This window comes from Zootoca vivipara, chromosome 6 (genome assembly GCF_965207765.1).
Source record: "Zootoca vivipara chromosome 6, rZooViv2.hap1.1, whole genome shotgun sequence".
Lineage (NCBI taxonomy): Eukaryota > Metazoa > Chordata > Lepidosauria > Squamata > Lacertidae > Zootoca > Zootoca vivipara.
In genome coordinates this window covers 8,977,564-8,995,495 of record NC_142589.1, presented here as the reverse complement: position 1 = coordinate 8,995,495, position 17,932 = coordinate 8,977,564, and the positions used below count along the sequence as shown (strand labels likewise).

General features: G+C 52.2%; 2 protein-coding genes across 16 annotated transcripts in view; both read left to right on the top strand.

Annotated features, from left to right (window-relative positions):
• Positions 1-17,932, top strand: part of HSPG2 (heparan sulfate proteoglycan 2) — a 198,743-nt gene that overhangs the window by 169,602 nt on the left and 11,209 nt on the right. For 14 of the 15 annotated variants that reach the window (XM_088671505.1, XM_088671499.1, XM_088671498.1 and 11 more), the window contains 17 exons: positions 165-344; positions 2,149-2,409; positions 3,190-3,367; positions 4,390-4,487; positions 5,768-6,034; positions 6,120-6,235; positions 7,480-7,627; positions 8,377-8,493; positions 9,755-9,839; positions 10,062-10,206; positions 11,450-11,549; positions 12,741-12,850; positions 13,464-13,572; positions 14,985-15,083; positions 15,183-15,404; positions 17,137-17,381; positions 17,490-17,661. In XM_088671505.1, coding sequence (XP_088527631.1) covers positions 165-344; positions 2,149-2,409; positions 3,190-3,367; positions 4,390-4,487; positions 5,768-6,034; positions 6,120-6,235; positions 7,480-7,627; positions 8,377-8,493; positions 9,755-9,839; positions 10,062-10,206; positions 11,450-11,549; positions 12,741-12,850; positions 13,464-13,572; positions 14,985-15,083; positions 15,183-15,404; positions 17,137-17,381; positions 17,490-17,661 — 2,652 coding nt within the window. Of the gene's footprint in view, positions 1-164; positions 345-2,148; positions 2,410-3,189; positions 3,368-4,389; positions 4,488-5,767; positions 6,035-6,119; positions 6,236-7,479; positions 7,628-8,376; positions 8,494-9,081; positions 9,177-9,754; positions 9,840-10,061; positions 10,207-11,449; positions 11,550-12,740; positions 12,851-13,463; positions 13,573-14,984; positions 15,084-15,182; positions 15,405-17,136; positions 17,382-17,489; positions 17,662-17,932 lie in introns of those variants that run through there. The other variant, XM_088671506.1, reaches the window with a different exon arrangement.
• Positions 10,386-11,399, top strand: LOC148685244 (uncharacterized). The gene has a single exon (XM_088671507.1). It carries the CDS (start codon positions 10,525-10,527, stop codon positions 11,350-11,352), a length of 828 nt encoding a protein of 275 aa, XP_088527633.1. The 5' UTR covers positions 10,386-10,524; the 3' UTR covers positions 11,353-11,399.

Sequence of the window (17,932 nt, the reverse complement as noted above, 5' to 3'; positions counted from 1 at the left end):
AAGGCCAGACAGGTTTTCTGGCTCTGGGTTTTCTGTCCTTTTCATGGAAGCATAGAATTGCGTAGAGTTGGAAGGGACCCAAAGGTAATCTCGTTCAGTGTCCTGCAGTGCAGGAATCGCAGCTGACCCTAACCCGCAGCTAACCATTGCTCTCTCCTTCTCAGGCGACCCCTCTCCGACCATCCACTGGTCCAAGCTGAGGGCCCCTTTGCCCTGGCAGCATCAGATCGTGAACGACACCCTCGTCATCCCCCGGGCAGCCCAGCAGGACTCCGGGCAATACATCTGCAACGCCACCAACACCGCCGGCTTCACGGAGGCCTTCATCATGCTGGATGTGGAAGGTGAGGAAGGGAGCGGGTGAAGTTAGGGCATCCTGCTAAGGAACTGGCCCTTTTCCGAGTGCTGCCTGATGCTCATCCCACATGGGTGAGAAGCCATTCTTTTAGAGTGGCAGCAGCACCCCAACTCTGGAACTCCCTGCCTGTTGACATCGGGCGAACACCTTCAGAATACTCCTTTTGGTGCCTGCTTAAAACACTTACATTTAGGAAATGGCCTACAGTGGTGCCTCGCTTAACAAATGTCCTGTAAGACTAATTTTTCGCTAGACGAATGGATTTTGCGATCGGAGGTTGCCTCGCAAGACGATGAGGTTTTCTATGGCCACTGCTTCGTCTTGCGAAGCGTGGCCATAGAAAAACAAACCTCCGACTGCAAAGTCCAGCGTGCAGCGAAAAATTGCCAGGGCTTTTTGCCGCCTGCCTTCCCCTTGGCTTGGGGAAGGAGGCGGCAAAACACCCCCACACCGCCGTACTTCGGCTCCAGGGTTCAGAGCCGAAGTGCGGCGGTGCGGGGGCTGCGAAGGAAAGCAGCTGTGTGCCAGGCGGCTGGGGGAAAGCAGCCCCCGCACTGCTGCACTTCGGCTCCATCCCCCAGAGCCGAAGTGCAGCGGTGCGGGGGCTTTTCGCTTTCACACCGCCGGGCTTCGGCTCCAGGGGACGGAGCCAAAGCGCAGCAGTGCGAAAGCCCCCGCACAGCCGCAGGCTTTTTGCCACCTGCCTTCCCCTTGGCTTGGGGAAGGCAGCTGAGCCGCTGCACCACCGCACTTCGGCTCTGTCGGGCGGGGGGAGAGAGAAGCGGACGACCGGATCGGTCCTCCACTTCTCCCTCCCCCCGCCCGACAGATCCGGCATTTGGCTCCGTCGGGCGGGGGGAGAGAGAAGCGGAGGATCAGATCGGTCCTCCGTTTCTCCCCCCGCCCGACAGATCCGGCAACCCCGGGATCTGTGCTTTCTGTCAGTTGGGGGGGGGAGAGGAACAAACGGGGAGAAAGGGCTGCTTTCTCTCCGTTCGTTCCTCTCCCCTCACTGCAGACAGAAAGGACAGATCCTAGGACCTGTCCTTGCTGTCGGCGATGGGGGGAGAGGAACGACAGCAAGGAGAGCTGCGGGGCTGTTGCCGCCTGTCTGCCTGCCTTCCAGGGAGCCAAGCGAGTAAGCGCCGCCACTGCCGTCAGTCCCCCGGAAGTCTACAGCAGAAATTCTGTCTGCCAGATACCTGATAATGGTCACTGATTGCATTTTCTGGGCAGTCTGGCCATTCTTTCATGATTGAAAATACCCCATTCCTGAATCTCTATTGATAGTGTGCTCAGCTTAACAGATACTTGCCAGACTATATTTGAAAAGGGAGGTGTGAGCCCCTACAGTCCAAAGACAATTAGAAAGATTTTTCCATTTACGTCCATCCTTGCAGAGCAATATTTGAGGGCACTGAAAGAGTCAAAATGGCTTTAGGACTGTTTTTCTGTACTGTTTTAGACATGTGGTTTATACACTTATGTATGCGTTTGCCTGGTACGTTTATGAACATTTATTTTATATCTTAGACCTTATAATTCTCATGAAACTGGTAAGGGACTCTAATTGCTTTGTTCTGCTGATGCACAGCCAAAGGGGGGGAGGAAGCCGTTTCTCCGAAGTCTGACGAAACCTCTTTGATCAAGCAATATATAAATTATATGAAATAAAAATAAAATTAATGGTGGAGCCTGTCTGCGGAGAGGCGCCTGGAAACAATACCCTAAAAAAGAGCAGGGGGCTGTTTAACCTGGAGATCGTCCTTCTCTTCTCTCCCCCTTCCCAGCGCCGCCATACGCCACCACCCTTCCAGACTCGGTGTCGGTGCAGGCGGGCGAGGTGGTGCAGCTGCAGTGCCTGGCTCACGGCACGCCCCCTCTGCGCTATGAGTGGGCCAAGGCCAATGGCAGCCTCCCCGGGCACGCCACAGTGCGCGAACGCGTCCTGCACATCAGCCCCGCCGCCCCCCGCGATTCGGGCACCTACCTCTGCCGTGTGAGCAACCGGGTGGGATCAGCCGAGGCCGTCGCCCACGTCCGAGTGCAAGGTGAGGACATGGGGAAGGGTGGGGGAAGGGTCAATGGTGGTGAAGCAGGGAGGGAAAGGATGGAGGCTGTGGACAAGGCGCTTTTCTGAAGGAAATCCTTTTTCACTCCGATCCACATAGGGCAGATCCACGCCATACATTCAACGTGCACTTAAACGCAAATGGATTGTCCCAGAGAATCCTGGGAGCTGTAGTTTCTTAAGGGTGCCACAAATAACTGTTTTGTGGTGGGTGTGGGCGGGAGAATCCCCATGGCACCCAAGAGGCCTCTGCACTTGTGTAATGGAACTCTTCCCCAAATAAGTGCCGTGCTAGTCCTGTTGTGATGAAAACAGTTGTAAGCTTTCTATCAGGCCCCAAACTCAGGACCGCAATACCTCAAGGACCGCCTCTTTCCATATGAACCTACCTGGACCATGAGATCATCTTCTGAAGCCCTCCTTCGTGTGCCTCCTTCTCGAGAGGTCCGGAGGGTGGCGACACGAGAACGGGGCCTTCTCTGCAGTGGCTCCCCATCTGTGGAATGCTCTCCCCAGGGAAGTTCGCCAGACACCTTCATTATACACCTTTAGGCAGCAGGCAAAAATATTCCTTTTTAACCAGGCCTATCGTTGATCTGATTGACATCCTATACCCTTTTAAAATGTGGCTGAAAATTAGTGAAATGTATAAACAAGCTAATTCCAGACTTCTGGGGCCACCATGGACAAGGCCCCTCTCTAGGCCCCTCTCTGGCAAGAGTCGGGAGCTTTATCCTGTCTTCTTCTTCTCCCCACACAGGTGCAGCTGGAGGACCTCTTTCCATCCAGGTCACCCCACGGAGAGAGACGAAGGCTGTGGGGGGCACAGCAGAATTTGCGTGTTCTGTTGTTTCCGGAGACCCCCGGGCACGGCTGGAGTGGTCCAGGGAGGGTGGGGAGCTGCCTCCTCAACACAGCATCCACAACGGCGTGCTTCGGTAAGGAGAGCAGATGGTTCTGAGCCCAATGGGCCAACGGTCCAATTCTGTACGAGACAGAGTGCATCTGAAGGATGCCATGGCAAGGATGGAAGGCAAACAGGGCCGAGGGTAGTGCCACTGTTGACGGACGGCTGAGCTAGACCAGAGTCCTTTTGGGAATTATAGGGACAGAACTACCCAAACTGTACAAAAACTTATTCATGTATGCAACTACTGTGACAAGAATGCTACTTGCCCCAAAATGGAAAGAAGCAGAAGTCCCAACAAAGGAAGAATGGATGCAAAAACTTATGGAATATGCAGAAATGGCGAAACATTTTTTTTTAAAAAAATAAGAATTTTTATTGGTTTTACAAAATAAACCACATATTTATCACAATAAAATTTTGAAATAGAACAAGATTCTTCCGAATCTTAGGGCTTCCCTCCTCCCCTCCCTGGGTCCTTTAAATATCTTAATCAGCCGCATATTATGTTTCGTCCAAATTATAGACCTGCAATATATCCAAAGTCTTTGTAACACTGCAGGAGTTATTCAAAGCCTGCCAAAGAGTTCAAGTGTTTACAGTGTTCTTTCAAATACATTTAATATTTATCCCCATTCTCTGTTGAAGTTTTGGTCCTCCTGATTCCTGAGTCCCCCAGTCAATCTAAACTTACCAGAAAAATAAGAAATCAGGACAACAAAACTTTTTATAAAAGAATGGAAACGGTTTATTGAATATTTACAGATAAATTGTAAACAGATAAGAACATCGACAGGATTATTGTAATAACCTGCGGTTTTTATAAGATTATATATTTAAAGAAGATGAATAAATGAACAAATTAAGTTAATTTGGATATGCAGGAGATATTAAAAATAAATTGAAGGAACCGCAGAGAGAGGGGGAAGGAAGTCAAGTTTTGAAATGTCAAAATGATTGTAAAATTAGTGAAGTGTATAAATCTGAAATGCATAAATAATTTTTTTGAAAGAGCTAGACTAGAGTCTAGTGACTCTCGCTGCTTCCCTGCAGAATCGAGAAGCTGGACCGGGGGTGCCAAGGTGTCTACGTTTGCCGAGCCACCAGCTACTCGGAGGAGGCGGAGGACAGGACCACGCTGACTGTCCAGGGTAAGTCAGAGTGGGCAGCCACTGACTGAAAAGCCTTTGCTCTCTTGGAGGCAATGGCTCCCTTGAGTGCAGTCAATCTCCCCCTAACTCTACATGCAAAGGTATGTGTGTGGGGGGAGCAGTCAGCCACTAAGCTGCAGAAAACCCCAGCATCCCAGTTACTAGATTGCTGTTGTGCATTTTAAATACAGTCGTACCTTGGATCCCGAAAGCCTTGCAACCCGAACGTTTTGGCTCCCAAAGGCCGCAAACCCAGAAGTGAGTGTTCCGGTTTGCGAACATTCTTTGGAACCTGAACGTCCAGTGCGGCTTCCGATTGGCTGCAGTAGCTTTCTGCAGCCAATCAGAAGCTGCGCCTTGGTTTCTGAACGTTTTGGAAGTCGAAGGGACTTCCGGAAGAGATTCCGTTCGACTTCATGCTGACAGAGCAACAGTGGTTCTGCTGGAAAAGGGGGGGGGCGACTCTTCCCCCCTCCAGCTCTACATCAGAAAGAAGCTGGTCTGCCATAGTATGCATTCTCCAGTTCTCGTCTTCAGACCATTCCCTGGCATCAGGCCATATTCCAGCTTATCTCCAAAGAAGGGGAAGGGAAGAGGTTTGGCAATGGGTCCATCCCCACAGTTGCCATTCTGGTGTGGAATTGAAGCATTAATTCCCTGCGCTGCATAGCGAGGGGGGTATTGTAATCACAGATTCATAGATTTGTGAAGTTGGAAGGGATCCTGAGATTCATCTAGTTCGACTCCTCTGCAATGCAGGAATCTGGACCGCCACCTGCTGGGAGAGAATGCTCTCGCCCCCATAGGCGCCAGTCTGTTGCCCACCAATAATAATTGAGAGTGGCCGCAACAATCCCCTGACAATAATAATAATAAATTTTTATTATTTATACCCCACCCATCTGGCTGTGTTTCTCCAGCCGCTCTGGGCGGCTCCCGATGGAATATGCACAACACAATAAAATAAAATATCAAACATTAAAAACTTCCCTAAACAGGGCTGCCTTCAGGTGTCTTCTAAGGTTGTATAGTTGTTTATTACCTTGACATCTGATGGGAGGGCGTTCCACAGGGCGGGCGCCACTACCAAGAAGGCCCTCGACCTGGTTCCTTGTAGCCTCACTTCTTGCAGGGAGGGAACCGTCAGAAGGCCCTCGAAACTGGACCTCAGTGTCCGGGCTGAATGATGGGGGTGGAAACGTTCCTTCAGGTATACTGGGCCGAGACCCCAAGGATCCACTGACCTCTTCCTTCCTTCCTCCCTCCCTTCCTCTCTCCAGCACTGCCCAAGGTGATGATCAACATCCGGACATCGGTGCAGACCGTGCTGGTGGGCAACGCCGTGGAGTTCGAGTGCCTGGCCTTTGGGGACCCAAAGCCCCAGGTCACCTGGAGCAAGGTGGGCGGGCGGCTGCGCCCAGGGGTGCTGGCCAGCGGCAGCATGGTGAAGATTGAGCGTGTGGAGCAGGCCGACGCCGGGCAGTACCGCTGCACGGCCACCAACGACGTCGGCACGGTCCAATCCCACGTCATCCTACATGTCCAGTGTAAGTACCAGCAGGGCGAATGCGCCCCCCTCATTTCTCTCTCCTCCCTCCAGGTTAGCAAACCTGTTTTTTCTCTCTCCTACAGCTGTGCCCCAGATTGCTGCAGCCCAGCCAGAAGTGAAAGAGGTCTCCACCGGGTCTAAGGTGGTCTTCCCTTGCTCAGCTTCCGGTTTCCCTGTGCCAGATATCACCTGGACCAAGGTAATTCTCTGGAGGGGCAGGGAGCCCTGCTGTGGGCTCTGCCCACCAAGAAGGGCCCTGTGGGCTGACAACCTGTGACGCCGTTGTCTATTTTATTTGTTGTGTTTATTTCCCGCCATTTCTCCTCCAAGGAGCTTGAAGGTGGCATGGATGGTTCCCTCCCCATTTTATTCTCAAAGCAAGGTTGGTTTAGGCTGCGAAGCAGTGACTGGCTCCCAAGGTCTCCCAGTTGAGTTTCGTGGCCGAGGGGAGGATTTGAACCCTGATCTTTTCCCGTCCTAGTTCCCCGACAAGGTTAGGCTAAAAGAAGGCTTGAAACCAAGTGAGAGTCATGGCCGAGTGGGGGGTATGGACCCTAGTCTCCAGGTCCTAGTCCAGAAATAACCACTACACCACACTACCTTAATGTGCTTTCTGTAGTAGCTGGTGATCTAAAACACTAATCCTGGCACAACTACACTGGCTGCCAATTAATTTCCGGGCCCCAAAGTGCTGATTTTGCCTATATACCCTTCACGGCTCAGGACCTCAATACCTCAAGGGCCGCCTCTTCCCACAGGAACCAATCTACACCCTGCAATCATCATAATCTGAGCCTCTTCTTTGTGTGCCTCCTCCCTGAGAGGTTTGGACGGTGGCAACAAAAGAACGGGCCTTTTCTGTGGTGGCTCCCTGACTGTGGAATGCTCTCCCCAGGGAGGCTTGCCTGATACATTCATTACATGTATTTAGGTGCCAGGCAGAAATATTCCTCTTTACCCAATCCTAGGCCTATTAAAGCTTGCTAATATGATTATTTTATTATTATGCTGTCTGTCTTTATGTTTTTCATTACGTTTTTATTATTGGTGCTCTGTAATGTGTTTTTATGTTGTACACCGCCCTGGGATCTTTTGATAAAGGGTCGTATAGTATTACCTGAGTTGTATAACATAATCCGTTCCAGAAGGCCATTCGACTTCCGAAACGTTCAACAACCGAGGCACAATTGCCGGTTGGCAAAACCCATTGAAAAATGAGTTTATAAACCAAATGAGATAAATAATGGTAAGACAGACAAGGGAAAAAAGGCAGAGGGTTTGTGGGGAAGAGCGAGATCAGCCTCTGGGGAGAGCGGCAAGTTGGCGCACATGGCAAAGGAAGGATGAACTGAGAAGGCTCGGTTGCTGGGCTGCCTTGCAAGGCAGGCTGTGCCCTGCAGGAAGAGCCTGCTGAGGGTTTCAGGGGCCGCTTCTGTGTTCCAGCTGGAAGGAGACCTCCCCAAGGACGTCCACGTGGACAGCAACGTTCTGACCATCCCATCCGCTCGCCCCGAGGACACTGGCATTTACGTCTGCACAGCATCTAACCGGCAAGGGAAGGTGACGGCTTTCTCCATGCTCAAAGTGCGCGGTGAGTTCAGCAGGCCCGGCCTCTTCTCCGAAATCAGTTTCTCTGCTGCCGCCCCCCAAACCATGAGGGGAATATTCAGAAAGGGGACAGGCAGGTGCTGGTCTCCAGAGTTTGACCTGGAGAAATCCCCCTCTGGGGCTCTCCAGATTTGAGAGGGGAATCTCCTCTCTTTCCACTTCCCCTTCTGGTTGTGTGGACTGTGCCTTTGAATAGCCACAGCTGGGGTGGAACCGGGCAGTGGTATTTTTCTTGAAAAAGAGGTGCCAGAGCTCACCAGGCTCTCTTATCATGACACCGGTGCCCATCTGAGAGGTGCCTGAACTTAGTTCCAGTGAGTTCCAACTCAGGCTGTTGCTTCCTGTCTCCCAGCCTGGTGGTGGCTGCTGGTTCAAATCCTGATGGGACTTCTGCTGCGCAGGGGTAATGTGTGGGGTGTGGGGAAAGGGCCCCTGCTGAGCTGCATGCAGAAAGCCCCGGGTTCAACCCCTGAACATCTCCAGTTTAAAGGAGCATGGATAGCTGGGCAGGGGGGAAGCACCCCAGAAGGCTGCTGCCAGTCAGAGAAGGCAGCATTGGGCAATATTGGGCAATGATGCAACCTGGCGTAGTGGCAGTAGTGGGATTTCCTGAGGCTAAAGTGGACCAAACAGGTAGCTGGCCATTCCTCAACTAGAAAGGATAAGAGAGCTGGGAAATTGTGGCAGCTGCCCAGTCCGTCCCCTGACTCCCTGCCCTTCCTCTGCTTGTAGAACGCGTGGTGCCATATTTCACCCAGAATCCTCGGTCATACCTTGTCCTGCCGACCATGAAAGACGCCTACAAGACGTTCGCAATCGAGATCACCTTCCGACCGGACACAGCTGACGGTAAGCAGAGGTGCTGGGGCAGGCCCCTGGGGGCACGACGGCTGTGTCCCGTCCCCCACAAATGTAGGCACTCCAGAGCTTCCCCACAAGTACAGTATGATATGATAGGGCTGCCATATTGGGATTTCAAAGGCGGAATTGACATCCGGGACAGATTTCCAAAATAGAGCGTTTTCTCCTGGATCAATCGAAAAGTTGCATTTTTTAAAACAACTTTGGGATGCCCTGGTTTTTACTTTTTGAAATATGGCAACCCTAGTATATGAGCTCCTTGGTCCTTTTTGGGGGACAATCAGCCACCTTTCTCATTGCTGGCCATAGCTGCCAAGTTTTCCCTTTTTTCGTGAGGAAGCCTATTCAGCATAAGGGAAAATCCCTTAAAAAAAGGGATAACTTGGCAGCTATGTTGCTGGCAGAGGCCTCGGTGCTCTCTTTCCTGGGAATCTCTCTCTCAACACTCTCGTTTTCCCTCTTGCCTTCCCTCCCAACTCGTCTTACCTTTCTCTCCGTCTCTCTTCCTTTCTCTCTCTCCTCTGCACCTCTTCCTTCTCCCTTGTCTCTGCTCCCTCCTTTCCCCTACCTATCCAGCTCTCATGCTTTACTCAGGTAAGTCTCGTCTATGCTGGGCTGCTGCTTCCTTTCTAGCCAGTCCTAGGCGCCTTCCTTAACCCTTGCAGCAATGGAGCCTCGTGCCCGCGTGTGTGTTGTGAAAAAGTGTGCCCCTTGGCAAACTAACCAGTCCAACTGGGGGAGCCACTGTGTCTTCAGGAGCCCTCCCGGCCCCTATACACCTGCTCACCGATCCACCTAATGCCTTGCAGGCCAGGCTGCTTCTTTTGGGGCCCTGCCTAACCCCGGTTCCTTGCCCAGGCAGGTGGGACCTTCTCCCGTCCTTACCTCGAAGCGGCACCGTGTTGCATCCCAGGGACAGGAAGCCCAAGTGGATCTTGGCATCCTCTTGTTGCGCCGTGGGGCTGCCTGCCATGCTGCGGGTTTGGGTGGCACAGGGTAGCGCAGCACAGCGCTGTGTTCTGGTAGGCCAGTGGGCACCAGTTTTTGTGGCTCGTCCACAAATAGGCTACTCGCGTGGGTGGCAATGGAGGGCTCTGAGCACTGCATGGAGCTGGGGACCTCGGCCAGGCTGCCTTTCGCAGGCATCGGAGGATGGCTCGGCTGCAAATAGCTCTCTGGCGCTGAAGCTGTGAGCTGAGCAAACTCATGCCCCGCAGAGGCCGCTCACCTTCCTCTGCGCTTTTCGCAGGGATGCTGGTGTACAACGGGCAGAAGAAGAACACAGGCACGGACTTCGTGTCCTTTGGACTGGTTGGGGGCCGGCCGGAGCTCAGGTGAGAGGCTGTGGGTCCTGGTCCTTTACCTTATCTCAGCACCCTCTTTCCGGCTGGGTGTCAGTTCTAGCCTCAACCCATCCTTTCCTGCTTCTGAACCCAGAGCTGTGAGATGTGGGCCTGCAAAGTGGCCTGCGTCAAAATGGTCTAGCTTGCAGGGTCTAATGGAGTGGGTGGGAGCCGAGGCAGTTTTGACCCTCCTGAGCTGTCTTGGCATTGCAGGTTCGATGCCGGCTCTGGCATGGCCACCATCCGGCACCCGTCCATCATCAAGCTGGGCGAATTCCACACCGTCCGGCTGTACCGCAACCTCACCCAGGGCTCTCTTGTTTTGGACAACCACCCTCCCGTCAACGGCACGTCCCAGGTGAGTAGGGGCCAGGTGAGAGGGTAGGGGCGGTTTCTTCCATCTGTGGGAAATCTCTGTGGCGCGTGGCTGCTGAAAAGGGCAGTATTGTAAGCCAGTGCTGGTGCTGTAGCTGGGGTGTCAACCTGCTGCTGGGCGTATGCACCCCATCTGTGGCTCTGAGTGCTGCATTCTGTACTTGCCAGTGGATACCGGACCAGGCCCAAAAGCGTTGGGTACCGGGAGCAGGATGGCGAGTCGGGCCAAGATGGAGCAGCCCTCTGCAAACTGGTGTTTCCTGTTGGAGACCCACTTTTGCTGGGTTTACATTTCTGTGTAATGGACTGGATGAGAGCCAACAAACTGAAGCTCAATCCAGATAAGACAGAGGCAATCTTAGTGGGTGGTTCTCTTGACCAGATGGCTGGGAGCTCACCTGCTCTTGGTGGGGTTACGCTTCCTCGGAAGGAGCAGGTTCACAGCTTGGGGGTCCTCCTGGATCCTTTGCTGTCGCTTGAGGCTCAGGTGGCCTCAGTGGCCTGGAATGCCTTCCATCAGCTTCAGCTGATGGCCCAGCTACGCCCCATCTGGACTGTTGTCTGTGCTCTGGTAGCCTCAAGGTTAGATTACTGCAATGTGTTGTACGTAGGGCTGCCTCTGAAGACGGTTTGGAAACTTCAGCTGGTGCAGAATTCAGCGGCCAGGTTGCTCACCAGAACAAGACGGTTTGAGCACATTGCACCGATCCTGGTCCGACTGCCCTGGCTACCAATTAGTTTCCTGGCCCAATTCAAAGTGCTGGTTTTTACCTATAAAGCCTTAAATGGCTCAGGACCGCAATACCTCAAGGACCGCCTCTTTCCATATGAGCCTGCCCGGACCCTGAGATCATCTTCTGAGACTCTTATTCATGGTCCGGAGGGTGGCAACACAAGAACGGGGTCTTCTCTGCAGTGGCTCCCCGCCTGTGGAATGTTCTCCCCAGGGAAGTTTGCCTGGCATCTTCATTATACACCTTTAGGCGCCAGGCAAAAATATTCCTTTTTCACCAAGCCTTTGGTTGATCTAATCTACATCCTATGCCCTTTTAAAATGTGGCTCTTTTTGGGGGGCGGGGCTATTGGATTGTGGTTTTTTTGTTATGTATTTTGTGGTTTTATATCTTGATTTTATTCTGTGAACCGCCCTGATATAGGGTGGAATAATAATAATAATAATAATAATAATAATAATAATAATAATAATAATAATGTGTCTTCCCCAGGGCAAATTCCAAGGTCTGGATCTCAACGAGGGGCTGTACCTTGGCGGGTATCCCAACTATGCTGCTACTGCAAAGACAGGCCTGACCAGCGGTTTCATTGGTGAGAGCTACACATAGAATTGTAAGGTTGGAAGGGAGTCCCCCCCCCAAAGGGTCATCTAGTGCAGCCCCCCTGAAGGGCTTGAATCGCAGCTGAAGAATCCCTGACAAAGTTTCATCCAGCCTCTGGCTGAATACCTCCAATGAAGGAGAGACCACCACCTTCTAAGGACAAAGTGGCATGGGAGCGTCTGTGATCTGTGGCGGGGGACTGGGCTGAGTCCCAAGAGCGACAGCATCAGGGACCACACTGAGGAGGAATGGTGGGAACTACCCCCTCTCCCTGCCCCTGTTCCTGAATCTTCCCAGGAGCAGGAGGACACCATAGATTTGGAAAAGTGGTTTGCCGAGGGACATAGTTCAGAAGGCAGAAGCTGGGGAATACTGGATGGGGAACAGCTAGGAGAAGCAGCCTTGGGAGAGAGTGAGTTAACAGATTAACAGTCTCTGGACAACATTCCTCTGCTCAGCCCAAGGTCAAGAAGAGCTCAGAAAGTCTCAGAACAGAAAGCACAGAGGGTACAAACTCAGAGATTAATAGGGATTGGGGGTGTAAGCCTTAATTGGGAGCACCACCTTTTCTAGGAGATGTGTTTCTTTGTTCTTTCACTGTGATTATTAACGTTTCTAACTGGTAAGGCATTCCTTTCTTTGATCTTCTTATCTACTGCCACTGGGGGGGGTGAGCCAATTTCCCGAAGCCTGACAGACAGTTGCGTTTATCCTAAATAAATCTGCCCCACCAGCCCCCAGGTAGCCAGCCCCTTTGGGGAGTGGCTGCTTCCCTTTCCCCCCTGGAGGTTGTCACCCTAAATAACAGGTGCGGGCAGTAGTAGAAAAGGGTGCTCTCTAAACCATTGCATTAGAAACTTTTGGAGGGATAAAACGAATGCCTGCACTGTTTTCCATCCCTCCCGTTTCTTCCAAGCAAGCAACCCTATGAGGCGGGTGGGTTAGGCACAGGGCCATAGCCAGTGAGATGCAGGAATCTGGGTTGCCCCATTCTGAGCCCCCCCCCCAACACCAACCACAGCATCACCACTGACTCTCCCCATTTATATGAGCGGTGGGTATTTACGGGGTGGGGGTGCCCCAAGATGTACAGCTACCTCACACAGAGGCCTGGCCAGCTCGCCCCTACCGCCAATCTCTCCCGCAACCTCCCATCGGCTCTCTCTCTTTCCCCTCTTAGGATGCGTTCGGCAGCTGGTCATCCAAGGGAAGGAAGTTATCTTCAAAGACTTTGACCTGCAAGCTCACGGCGTCTCCAACTGCCCCACCTGCCAGGACCGTCCGTGTCAGGTGAGTTCGCTGCATGTGTGCAGACTTGGCATTTTATAGAGGAGAGCAGAATTCGGCCTCGTTGCTCACTGCATTCCCTGTGGCCAGCCCTGGTTGGTCATGGCAGGTGATTCGAATAATTTTCTTTCTTTCTTTCTTTCTACCCCACCCATCTGGCTGGGTTTCCCCAGCCGCGCTGGGCAGCTCCCAACAGAACATTAAAAACACGATAAAACATCAAACATTAAAAACTTCCCTAAACAGGGCTGCCTTCAGATGTCTTTAAAAGTCAGATAGTTGTTTATTTCCTTGACATCTGGTGGGAGGGCGTTCCACAGGGCAGGCGCCACTACCGAGAAGGCCCTGTACCTGGTTCCCTGCAACCTCGGTTCTCGCAGGGAGGGAACCGCCAGAAGGGCCTCGGCGCTGGACCTCAGTGTCCGGGCTGAACAATGGAGGTGGAGACGCTCCTTCAGGTTTACTGGGCTGACGCTGTTTAGGGCTTTAAAGGTCAGCACCGACACTTTGAATTGTGCTCGGAAACGGACTGGGAGACAATGTAGGTCTTTCAGGACTGGTGTTATATGGTCTTGGCAGCCACTCCACCAGATTTTCCCTTCTCTCCCCATGGCAGAACGGAGGCGCCTGCAGGGACTTGGAGAGCAGCAGCTATGTGTGTGAGTGCCCACAGGGATTCGCTGGAAGCAACTGTGAACACCCCCAGGCCCTACGCTGCCATCCAGGTAAGGCGCAGCCGCCCCCATTTCCATACCTGCCAAGTTCCTGTGGGTGAAATAAGGGACGGACCGGAAGTAGCACTGCTGCCATTTTGGAACTGGGCGGAGCATGCTCAAAAGCGACTTTTGATGCTGCTTTGCCCAGTTCGAAAATGGCCGCAACGCCAGAAGTCGCACTGCAGCCATTTTGGAACTGGGCAGAGCTGCATCAAAAGTCGCTTCTGAGCATGCTCCGCCCAGTTCCAAAATGGCCGTCGCGCCAGAATAACCCGGGGGAAAACAAAAAAATCCGGTTTTTCAGCTGGGAACAGCTAGAAAAACGGGGGTTTCCCGGGGAATTACGGGAGACTTGGCAGCTATGCCCATTTCCAGGTGGTGCATCACATAGGCAGGGACAAGTCTGGACGTCCTTTAGGAGGAAGGGCCGTGGCTCAGGGGCACACCATTTGCCTGGCATGCAGAAGGCTGAAACCTTGAAGAGCCACTGCTGACCAATGTTGATTACTTTTATTTATTCGGAAATTGGTTTCAAACTGATTTAAGGATGTGCTTTTTATAATTTTATTTTATTTTATTTTGACAAAGTAATAATAATAAATAAATAATAAGAATGTGCACCCCCACCACCAACACCATTCCATCGTAACTCCCCAACCTCCCAAAAGTTCAACACCTCTTGCGATGGTTTGACCCCTTTCCGTTTTAACTGTACAAATTTGACAAACACCTTCCACATATCATCGAAATCATTTTTTCCTGCCTATTCCCCGTCTTACCTTAATAGCACGTGTTAATTTATCATTAATGATGTGCATTAGGGTTAGGTTAACCCCTAACCCTAACCACTTTATAGCTGTAAGGGCAGATAATAACAATAATTGATGGACAATACTGGACCAGCGAACGGTTTGACTCTGGGGGTGGGTCCTGCAGATTTGCACCTCCCACCCCTTTCTGACATGGACCCACTTTGGATGCTGGCGTAGAAGGACCAGTGGCCTGACTCTGTATATGGCAGCTTCCTAGGTTCAGGGGGCAGACAGGGAACCCTGATTTCCAGCCCTCTGCCTGTCAGGATGCTGTCTATGGGTGTTGCTACGTGCCCTCTGAGCTGTTTGCTCCCCTGCTTTTAAGGCTCGCCAGGTTCTGGGAGATAGAGGGTCTGGAATGCTTTCTAATGACAACGTATCAGCCGGGTGTTGTTCTGGCTATCCCATGATTTCCCAGCTTTCCCCCTCATCTGCCTCTGGGCTGCGACCTTCCATCAACCCCCTGTTGCAAATCTATACTGTCTTCCTCTTCCTCTTCCTCCTCCCTGGAAGGGTCAGGATTTGAGGCGGCCTCCTCTGTTCCTTCTCTGCCCAGCCCCTGACACTGCCGCTAAACGTCTTACCAAATGACCCTCCCTTCCCTCACAGAGGCCTGCGGTCCCGACGCCACCTGTGTTAACCGAGCCACTGGGCAAGGCTACACTTGCCGCTGCCTCCTTGGGAAATACGGAGAGAAGTGCATGGAGGGTAAGTAAGGAAGACACGCTGCACCCCCACCCCGCAATGGCCAAGACAAAGCCTGAGCAAAGTCCCAGGCTGACCTCACTGCCCTCCTCTTTGCTGCAGGCGCCACGGTGACCGTGCCCTATTTCCATGGGGGCGACGCCTTCATCTCCTACCCACCCCTCACCAACATCCACTACGAGCTGCGCGTGGACCTAGAGATCAAGCCGCTGTCCCCCGATGGCCTCATCCTCTTCAGCGGCGGGGATGGCTCCCCCGTGGCAGATTTTGTCTCGCTCAGCATGGTCAACGGGCACTTGGAGTTCCGCTACGAGCTGGGCTCAGGTAATGAATCCGCTTCCCGTTGCTAACAACTGATACCCGAAAGGCCGCCTCCTTCCCAGCAGTGCTGAGATCTGCCCTCTTGGTGGTCGTCCTCAGAGGCTCAAGGGGGATACAGCACAGGGCCTTCTCTGCGGCAGCCCCTGAACAGTGGGAACTACTTTTCCACAGAGGAGATCCTGGCACCTTCATTGTGCAGCTTCCAATATTTTTTATTAGTTTTCCATTACAACCCAATGATAGCCTCATTAAAACAATGCCAAATTATAATACAATTACTAATACCAATCATTCAAATACCAAATTAAATAATTTAAGTGCTCCCCCCCCCACATGCCAGAATGGATGGTTTGATGGTGTTCACCCTGTTTTTTGACCCTTGAGGTGTATGTTTTTAGCACCCAGCTTATTTTTATGGCCGTTAAGTTGTTTTAAACTGTTTTTTTTAAATATTGTTTTAACTTGCCCTGAGAGCTTAGGGCATGGGGCGGATGATAAAATAATGATAATTGGTAACAGTAATAAAATAAAATAAAATAAACCACCCCACCCCACATGCTCCAAATTGCAGCCTTCGCACAGCCCATAGTGAAACGGTGGGATTCGCTGCCACAGAATGCAGCAGGGGATGAAAATTTGGGCAGTTGTAAAAGGCGGTTCAGCAAACTCACAGAGGATATGGTTATCCATGGCTGTTGGCCATGGCGGCTGTGCTCTCCACATCTGAGGCAGTCTGCCTCTGAATGCCACTCACTGGAGAGAGCGAGAGAGCGCTGTTCCTGATCCAGCTGCACTCAGGCTCTTACTGTCAGGCTTGAGGGATTCTCTCCTCCCCAGGCAGCCTCCAGGGTCAAAGAAGAAACAAAGGAGTTCGTTTTTTTGGTTTTATTCAGCAATCGTGTAGCGAGGCAAGGGATTTAGTCCTGGGCGCCCTCATGACGTTGCTCACTCTGAGCCCCTCCTTTTCCTTCTCCAACAACATCCTGTGTCGCTATAGAAGTCACACGTCTCTGCATTTTTGCTCTTGAATCCTAATTGACCAGTGTGTCTTGGGAGAAAGGGGGGGAGTTACCAGGCTCTCTAAGGATGTGTCTGCTATCTGTTCTCCAACTCCTCCTCCTTCTCTCATTACTGTACCTCAAAACTTGCTAGTTGTCATAAATTATTCCCGTCTCAGTCTCTTCTTGCAGCTATTGGAGAAGGGGGGCCGGCAATTCTTCTCACTCCCCCTCCTCTTCCAAAAGAGGCAGAGGGGAAGCAGGGGTCACTTTCCAGCCCTCTTCCACAAACCAGTCCCAGACACTTACCGTATTTTTCCGTGTATAAGACGCCCCCTATTTTGGGGGAGTCTAAATTAAGTAAATGGGGAGAGATTGCCCAGAGTTGTTGAGCTTTTGGGGGGGGGGTGTTCCCAAAAAATCACTCACCTGCCAGATCAACCATGACAATCGTGCGCATCATAAAACACACCAGTCACCTGCCCAATTGCCGCAGCACCGGCAAATCAACAGCAGCCCTTGCCGCAGCCATCAACAAATTCACCGCTGACAATCTCCTGCTTGCGGCAGAAACCAAACACTGCAAGCCCCAATTATCGACATTATTTTCTCAGGAAAAACCCTCATCTTATACACGGAAAAGTACGGTATGTTCTTAACTCTGGGGGTACCAATTGTTGCAGGGAGAATCTTCCCCCGGTCCAGAATCCAAACTCACGTTCCCGGTCCTCTTTTAGGAACGGCCGTCCTTCGAAGTGCAAAGCCCCTAGAGCTGGAACAGTGGCACAGGATCACGGCCGAGCGCCTGAACAAAGATGGCACCCTGCAGGTGAACGATGAGCGGCCCGTCAAGAGGTCCTCGCCGGGGAAAAGCCAGGGTCTGAACCTCCGCACTTCCATGTACCTGGGGGGCGTGGACGACGCCATCAGGCTGCCGCCGGCTGCCAACGTCTCCAGCCACTTCTACGGGTGCATCGGGGAGGTGAGCAACCGGGGGGGAGGGGCGTGACGGCAGTAGGGGAAGGGGCTGGCCAGCAAGATCCATGCGCTCTGACTGGGAGCTGAAGCTGTTTGCATCTTCCCACCCCAGGTCTCAATCAACGGGAAGAAGGTGGACATTTCGTACAGCTTCCTGGAGAGCCGCAGCATCTCGCAGTGCTTTGACAGCTCCCCTTGCGACCGCAGGCCCTGCCAGCATGGTGGCAAGTGCTTGCTGACCGGCGAGTACGAGTTCCAGTGCCTGTGTCTGGATGGCTACAAAGGTGAGAGCGCCACAGAGGGATGCAGGAGGGCATGAAGGCCAGTAAAGTCTCTTGCAGTTTTTCCAGAGCTTCTTGGGGTTTCCCCACACATACCTTTTCCTCCGTTCTTCCCATCAAGAGGTCCACACTTTAAAGCTCTGTTTTAGCTCTCTCTTTATTGCTCTGGAGCGTTCCCTGCGAAAACCCACTCTTTAAAGCTGATTCGGAGCCAAGTGCAATCCATGGGAAAACCAAATACCTTGGTTCTCAAACGCCTTGGTACTCAAACAAC